The 8,476-nt window shown below is 52.3% G+C and overlaps 1 protein-coding gene across 3 annotated transcripts; it reads left to right on the forward strand.

Moving 5' to 3' along the window:
• Nucleotides 1-553: 553 nt before the first annotated feature.
• SLITRK5 (SLIT and NTRK like family member 5) lies at nucleotides 554-8,113 on the forward strand. Of its 3 annotated transcripts, none has more exons than XM_043581474.1 (2): nucleotides 554-651; nucleotides 3,853-8,113. In XM_043581474.1, the coding sequence occupies exon 2, from the start codon at nucleotides 3,861-3,863 to the stop codon at nucleotides 6,729-6,731; it is 2,871 nt and encodes a 956-aa protein (XP_043437409.1). In that variant the 5' UTR covers nucleotides 554-651; nucleotides 3,853-3,860; the 3' UTR covers nucleotides 6,732-8,113. The 3 variants fall into 3 exon arrangements, with proteins under 3 accessions (XP_043437409.1, XP_043437428.1, XP_043437417.1); XM_043581493.1 differs by lacking the exon at nucleotides 554-651 and adding an exon at nucleotides 1,053-1,243; XM_043581482.1 differs by lacking the exon at nucleotides 554-651 and adding an exon at nucleotides 2,480-3,449.
• Nucleotides 8,114-8,476: the final 363 nt, after the last annotated feature.

Below are 8,476 nucleotides of genomic sequence, written 5' to 3' on the forward strand. Positions count from 1 at the left end.
AGGGAAGAAGCGATTTTCTCTGAGTATTTTAGAGCCGCCAGGCTGCCGGGACACGCCACAGGCGTAAAACAACGCTGCTCCTGTACCCCCCCTAGGCCCCCTAAAGGATGTCGGAGATAGAGAGTTCCAAATAATGACGATCGTGCGCCGCATCTGGGGAAAGGATGAGAAAAACCTCTGCAAACACCGGGAGCGATGAAACTGCCAAGAGGATGCGGGAACCGTACAAATACTAATTAGGGGCCGCCGCGGCGGTGGACAGAGAGAGGGGACAGCGGCGGCGGGATCCCGGCGCGGTGGTCGCCACTACACGGGGGGTGGAGGACGGCGCAGGAGCCGTAGCCACCCCAGGAGTAGCCAAGGGGCCGATGCCACCTTTGCTCGCCCCCTCACTACCATGTACAGTGTGCGCTGCAAGAAGAAGGCGGGCGATGCATGCACACCCCCGCGCCCCGCTCCCTCTGGCTAGTCCCCAGGCGTGCGCCACTGACCAGGGGGGAATGTGGTGAAGACGGCGAGGAGGAGAGCTGAGGGGGGAGGGGAGGGGCGGCCAGCGCGAACCCAGGCCAGAGGGTTCGTGGAGCCGGAGGCTGGAGGGGGCGGCGGCTGCTGCTGGCTTGGAGAAAGTTGCCCCTTATGCAGATGGCAACTGTAAGTACCCGCCTGGGGAGTGCCGCGTTGGGTGCCCGGGACCCTGCGATCGCGCGGTGGAGCGGGTGGGAACGAGTGTGCGAGTGAGCGTGAGTGTGAACGGGAGCGATCGCTCGGCGGGGCTGACCGTCACGTTGGAGGGGCCGGCGGTGCCTGGCAGCCTTCACGTCCCCTCCTCGGGTTCCGCGCCTCCCCCCCTCCACCAGCTCCCTCCCCGCCCCGCCCGGCTCCTGCTCCCGGCCCCTACCGCCAGGCGCCTCTACAGCCGGTCCTCCGCCGCCCCCTCCTCCTCCCTTCCCTATCGGCCGCTCGCGATCGCCCCCTTCTCCCCCCCCCCCCCACCCCGCTGCCCGCTTCGACTACCGCGGAGATTGCCGGGGAGAGCCGTTTGGGGAGCCCCGGAACCCGCGGTCGCCACCGCGGCGGCGGCCCCGGGCTGGCGGCGTCCGGGCGCCTCTTTCCTCCCGCCGCTCGGACCGCACAGCTCGCCGCCTTCTTGCCCTGCCTGGGCTCCGGAAACCCAATGCACACCCCAAAGAGGTATTTTTATAGGGGCGGCTATGATGAGTGGGCCCTGGAGATGTAAAACGGGGTAAGTCGACCGTTTACTTTGCAAAAGAGGCTCGTGTGTGTGTGTGTGTGTGTGTGTGTGTGTGTGTGTGTGTTCGTGTGGCAGCGGGATGGCTAGCATTCCCTCTCCTCCCTCCCCTCCTTCCTTCCCTTTCCCTTCCTTCGCTTTGGGGCGGAGTGGGGGAAGGGAGCCTCGCGTCCTGGAACTCCGGGTGCTTCTGCCTGGGCCGCTGTGGGAGCAGCTGTGCCCAGAGCCACGGGTCGGGCCTGGGTGCTGGGCTCCAGCCCACGCAGCCCCACTCTGTGTAATGCAGGGATGTGCAGGGCGATGGTCTAGGGTCTAAATTCTTTGGGGGCAAATACAGTTCCTCCGCCCCCGTCCTCCAAAAAAAAAAAAAAAAAAGAAAATCAGATAATCTGAGAATGTGCAACGCACTCGCGAATTTACATCGGAGGTGCGTTTCCCAGTCAGAATGTCAGCCCTCCTCGGCTCATTCAACTTTATTTTCTCAAATTTTCGGGTTCCTTTGATGGCAAGGGGGAGGGGAAAGAGAGTGGGGTGAGAGGAAGCTCTTCGACCCCGGCTAACCAGAACTGAATTAAAGTTGTAAACGCTCGAGTTTAATACCGGCTGGTCACAATTTGCGATGGGCTGTCTGAAAGGAAGGGAGGTGAATGGGGGCGGGGAAGTCGAGGGAAGGAGGGGGAGGGGACCCAACCCCCGCTGAATGGATGTGCAGATTTCATCCTGTGGAGAACTGAATTTTCAAGGTAAACGTTTGCTTTCCATAGGGGGTGTTTTTTCCGCTTTTAAGCTAGGAGGCGTTTGCGGTTGCGTTGGGAGGTTGGAGATACTTGTGAGGCTTATACACTGTGATTCCGATTCGTCTCGACACGTCTGGGTTGGCCACACGTGAATGATTCTCAGGCACACTTGCACATAAGCGTGCGAATGCAGGGGCTCTTAATAACGCGGGTCGGAGCCGGCCAGGGGAGCGAGGCTTGAACCCGTGACTCAGAAACGTCTTGGCTTTAGTTTTGGTTGTGATTCGACATCAGACTTCGGTGCTGATGAGGCAAAGGCCAGCTTGACTGGAGAGGAGGCATGGGTTCCCAGAGCCCAGCATTTTTACCCAATTCCCGCCTCCCCCCCGCCCACCACCCCCCCCCACCCCCCACCCCCCCCCCCCCCCGCCGCAGCCAACACAACACGCACTCACACACTCTGACCATTTGTGTCCTTTCCCTTCTGAGTACCGCTGTCGACCCGAAGTAGCAAGTCCAAGGAAGCCTTTCAGAGGACAAAAAGAAATCCAGAAATAAAAGGGGGAGGGGGTCAGATCGATTCCTTGAGAAGATGAAATTCGGCTATTAAAGCACAGACCTATGTTACTTGCTGTTCTCCCTCCCTTTCTAATTCGCGTTTAATCAGCCCGAGTGCCTTTTTCTCTTGGGGGGGGGGGGGGGAGAAGAAAAGAAAAAGGAAAAACAAAGAAAGTAAAAAAAGGAAGGGGAGTAAAACACTGACACTTAAATGTAAGAAACAACTCCAAAGATGCTGGCGATGCCGGCGAGGTACTTAGTTGAGTCCAAATCCTCCTAATCCAGGAGCGTTAGTGTTACATTCCGTGGCAAACGGACGCGGAGCGGGAGGTAAGGGAGGTAAGGATGGTCCTCGGTTTACTTTTAGCTGATTCCCGGTAAGCGGCAGGCACGTCCTCTTTAAACTCCGGGTATCGGGAGGTGTGCCGGGATTGCGGATGCCTTCGCTGAGTTCTTTGTAATCCTTCGTGTAGAACTATTTCTGTGGCTCAGAGATGCGGTTTGGTAGCGTCGCTGACATGATCAATGAGGAGAAGTGGACGCAGGGCGCTCTCAGAGAAGCGCTGCTAAGTGGCACCGTGCATGCAATTAGGACGTTGATGTGCTTAAAAGCGTGGTAGTGAAGTCCACCATCAAAGGAACGCGCTCTCCTTTTTCTCCACACTCAAAGCTCCTGAAGACAATTGGTGATTTAAGAGCTTCTTCTGGGTCCTTTTGATGCATTATCTTACATCTCTTTTTTGCCTCTGAAAAGTGTTCTTTAGGTTCCCACCCTGGCATTTCCAGCGACGGTTTAAAATAGCCCAAGTATTGTGACTCCTTGCTTTTCTGTGAAAATGGGAGACCTTCACGGTGAACTGTTAACTGAGGAGGTTCTGAAAGAAAGGCAGACGGGTTTGCTATAGGTGAGGTGGGGAACCTTGCAAAATGGTGTTTCTTTTCTCTTAAATTAGAACCATGAAACTGAACTGACAGCCATTTTATGTATATTTATGGATTGGTTTTGAAAAGAGGGGGGAGCAGGGAAAACACTAAAATGGGACTTTATCTAACCTGCCCTTCTCTTGTAAAGGGCAGCATATTTCTGTCATACTCATTAGGAAATGAAATCAACCTTTAAATCAAAATGAGTATCAGATAATAATAAAGTCTGGAGAATGTCGGTGTTCCACTGGGGGGGGGGGGTCATTCATATCCCCTCCTTCTGGATTTCAGAGAAATAGTAGTAGGGAAGAGAGAGACTTTCTTCCCAATCCCTTAAATTTTTGTCATATTATGTTGTTTCCTTTTGTCCTCTCTCCCTTGCAGGAGGTAAAATGCACACTTGCTGCCCCCCAGTAACTTTGGAACAGGACCTTCACAGAAAAATGCATAGCTGGATGCTGCAGAGTCTAGCGTTTGCTCTAACATCTCTCGTCCTTTCGTGTGCAGAAACCATCGATTATTATGGGGAAATCTGTGACAATGCATGTCCTTGTGAGGAAAAGGACGGCATTTTAACTGTGAGCTGTGAAAACCGGGGGATCATCAGCCTCTCTGAAATTAGCCCTCCCCGTTTCCCAGTCTACCACCTCCTGTTGTCTGGAAACCTTTTGAACCGTCTCTATCCCAATGAGTTTGTCAATTACACCGGGGCTTCAATTTTGCATCTGGGTAGCAACGTTATCCAGGACATTGAGACTGGGGCTTTCCACGGGCTGCGGGGTTTAAGGAGATTGCATCTGAACAATAATAAACTGGAACTTCTGCGAGATGATACCTTCCTCGGCCTGGAGAGCCTGGAGTACCTACAGGTCGATTACAATTACATCAGTGTCATTGAACCCAATGCTTTTGGGAAACTGCATTTATTGCAGGTGCTTATCCTCAATGACAATCTCTTGTCCAGTTTACCCAACAACCTCTTCCGTTTTGTGCCCTTAACGCACTTGGACCTGCGGGGGAACCGGCTGAAACTTCTGCCCTATGTGGGGCTGTTGCAGCACATGGATAAAGTTGTGGAGTTACAGCTGGAAGAAAACCCCTGGAATTGCTCCTGCGAGCTGATCTCTCTCAAGGATTGGTTGGACAGTATCTCCTACTCGGCCCTGGTGGGGGATGTGGTTTGTGAGACCCCCTTCCGCTTACACGGCCGGGATTTGGACGAGGTGTCCAAGCAGGAACTTTGCCCAAGGAAACTTATTTCAGATTATGAGATGAGGCCACAGACGCCTTTGAGCACCACGGGGTATCTACACACTACCCCAGCCTCGGTGAATTCCGTGGCCACTTCTTCCTCAGCTGTTTACAAACCCCCCTTAAAGCCCCCTAAGGGGACCCGCCAACCCAACAAGCCCAGAGTGCGCCCCACCTCTCGGCAGCCCTCCAAGGACTTGGGCTACAGCAACTATGGCCCCAGCATCGCCTACCAGACCAAATCTCCGGTGCCTTTGGAGTGTCCCACCGCGTGCACTTGCAACCTACAAATCTCCGATCTGGGCCTCAACGTCAACTGCCAGGAGCGCAAAATCGAGAGCATCGCGGAGCTGCAGCCCAAGCCCTACAACCCCAAGAAGATGTATCTGACGGAGAACTACATTGCGGTTGTGCGCAGGAGCGACTTCCTGGAGGCTACGGGGCTGGACCTCCTACACCTGGGCAACAACCGAATCTCCATGATCCAGGACCGCGCTTTCGGCGATCTCACCAACCTGAGGCGCCTCTACCTAAATGGCAACAGGATTGAGAGGCTGAGCCCGGAGTTGTTCTATGGCCTGCAAAGCCTGCAGTATCTCTTCCTCCAGTACAATCTCATACGTGAGATTCAGTCTGGGACTTTCGACCCGGTCCCAAACCTCCAGCTGCTATTTCTGAATAACAACCTCCTGCAGGCCATGCCCTCAGGCGTCTTCTCAGGCCTGACCCTTCTCAGGCTGAACCTAAGGAGTAACCATTTCACCTCCTTGCCCGTGAGTGGAGTTCTGGACCAACTCAAGTCACTCATCCAAATCGACCTGCATGACAACCCTTGGGATTGTACCTGCGACGTGGTGGGCATGAAGCTGTGGGTCGAACAGCTCAAAGTGGGTGTCTTGGTGGATGAGGTCATCTGCAAGGCGCCCAAGAAGTTTGCGGAGACCGATATGCGCTCCATTAAGTCGGAGCTGCTGTGTCCAGACTACTCTGACGTGGTGGTTTCCACGCCCACGCCCTCTTCCATCCAGGTCCCGGCGAGGACCAGCGCGGTGACCCCCGCGGTCCGGTCGAACAGCACCGGGGCCCCCGCGGGCTTGGGCGCGGGGGGAGGTGCGTCGTCGGTGCCCCTGTCGGTGTTGATTCTCAGCCTGCTGCTGGTTTTTATCATGTCCGTCTTCGTGGCCGCCGGGCTCTTCGTGCTGGTTATGAAGCGCAGGAAGAAGAACCAGAGCGACCACACCAGCACCAACAACTCCGACGTGAGCTCCTTCAACATGCAGTACAGCGTATACGGCGGCGGCGGCGGCGCGGGAGGCCACCCGCACGCGCACGTGCACCACCGCGGGCCCGCGCTGCCCAAGGTGAAGACGCCCGCGGGCCACGTGTACGAGTACATCCCCCATCCACTGGGCCACATGTGCAAAAACCCCATCTACCGCTCCCGAGAGGGCAACTCCGTGGAGGATTACAAAGACCTGCACGAGCTCAAGGTCACCTACAGCAGCAACCACCACCTGCAGCAGCAGCCGCCGCCGCCGCCGCCGCAGCCGCAGCAGCAGCCCCCGCCGCCTCTGCAGCTGCAGCCGGGGGAGGAGGAGAGGCGGGAAAGCCACCACTTGCGGAGTCCCGCCTATAGCGTCAGCACCATCGAGCCCCGGGAGGACCTACTGTCGCCGGTGCAGGACGCCGACCGCTTTTACAGGGGCATTTTAGAACCAGACAAACACTGCTCCACCACCCCCGCCGGCAACAGCCTCCCGGAATATCCCAAATTCCCGTGCAGCCCCGCTGCTTACACTTTCTCCCCAAACTATGACCTGAGACGCCCCCATCAGTATTTGCACCCGGGGGCAGGGGACAGCAGGCTGCGGGAACCGGTGCTCTACAGCCCCCCCAGTGCTGTCTTTGTAGAACCCAACCGGAACGAGTATCTGGAGTTAAAAGCAAAACTAAACGTTGAGCCGGACTACCTCGAAGTGCTGGAAAAACAGACCACATTTAGCCAGTTCTAAAAGCAGAGAAACTCCCTGGGAGCTTTTGCATTTAAAACAAACAAGCAAGCCGACACACGCGGTGAACGCATTTGATTAATTGTGTTGTTTCAACGTTTAGGGTGAAGTGCCTTGGCACGAGATTCTCAGCTTGGGCGGAAGATACTGAAAGGGTGTGCACTTTCCTTTTAATTTTTACACGTGGGGGAAACATTTGTGTAAACTGGGCACATCGATTTCTCTTCTCTTCTCTTCTTGTGGGGGAGGGGAGCAGAAGGGTTTACGGAGGGCCGTTTGCTGCGCAAGTGACTTGCTAACGGTCGCGGTGGTTCTTGTGGTGGTTGGAAGTGCCATTAAGAACGGTGGAAGATGGCAGCGCAGAGATTCTACTCTTCCTCTTTTGTTCCCTTTCCCTCCCCTTCTTCCCCGCGCCCCTTTAAGCCATGGGTGGGTCTAAATGGCTTTTGTGGAGAGATTAGCACACCCCAACTTTAGTAGAAAGTTTGTTCTCTCTCTGTCCTTCCCTCTCCCCCTCCTCTCTCTTTCTCTGCCTCCCTGCCTTCCTCCCTCCTATCTCATTACTTTTCCTTTCTTTTTAAAGGATGTGTTTGTATGCATTCTGGACATTTGAATTAAAAAACAAAAGTATTGTGATCTGGAAAATGATCACCATAGATGTGGACAAATCATTAAAATTACAGAGCTATATGATCCATAATTGATTAGTCAAAATAACTTATTGATGAAATATACAAATATTTTATTGTAGCACCTATTTTTATATACACATTTAGCATTTCTCTTTCCTTCACTATTTAGCCTATGATTTTCACAGAGGTGTCGCACTATATTAGGACCTGCATTTCCAAAACAGGAGTGATATCAGGAAGGCATTTTAAATCACTAAAAATGTGGAGAACTTAATGGGAAAATCGTAAAGCCAATGCAACCCACCCGATTGGATCTGTCATTTAAAAAAAGAAAAAAAAATAACGGATTGTATCCCAATGTATAAAGGAAAAAAAAATTAGGGCAATTAATTGGGCCATTTGAGTAAGAATCGTGTGCAAGTTTCTGGTTTTATTAGAGAAGATTTAAAAGTATTTTTATTAGTCAACCAAAATGATGTATTGATTTGACTACTATTGTAGCCGATTTTTGATTGTTTAACCAAACCCAGTTGCATTTGTACAGATCCACATGTACTGGCACCTCAGAAGACCAAATGATGGACTGTACAAATCTCTATACGATGTCTTTATCCCTCTGGGCAGCAAGCAATGATGATGACCACAAACAGGATCTCTGTAAGATGGGGCTACTGTTGTTACAGTCTCATATGTATCCCAGCACATGTAATTTTTTAAATAGTTTCTGAATAAACACTTGATAACTATGTCAAATATGAGGGACTGAAGTAATGATTACTTGAGGTGCAAAAGACGTAGTTACGTGTGATTGACTGAATCTCCATTATTAACAATTAGGGCATAGTAGCTAACTTTTATTCCTAATATGAAAAAATTTCCCCAATTATCAAATTTGAATATATGTATATATGTAAAATTCTCCTTTGCAAATTCAGGGAATTATGTTTTCCTAAAGGTGGCATTAATGTCTTTATTAATGAAACTTCAATTGTATACTTTCTTTCCTTACTGAAGTTTTCTTCTAATACATGGACCGTGGTAAGTAATATATTGCCTATTCATTTTTCTCCCAATGATATATATTTTGTTATGTCAGTATTATTTATTCAGTCTACA

The sequence above is a fragment of the Prionailurus bengalensis genome, chromosome A1 (assembly GCF_016509475.1).
Source record: "Prionailurus bengalensis isolate Pbe53 chromosome A1, Fcat_Pben_1.1_paternal_pri, whole genome shotgun sequence".
NCBI lineage: Eukaryota > Metazoa > Chordata > Mammalia > Carnivora > Felidae > Prionailurus > Prionailurus bengalensis.

What these genes read in the sequence shown, in the direction of transcription:
- SLITRK5 (XM_043581474.1), top strand. Translation starts at nt 3,861, where the DNA reads ATGCACACTTGCTGCCCCCCAGTAACTTTGGAACAGGACCTTCACAGA.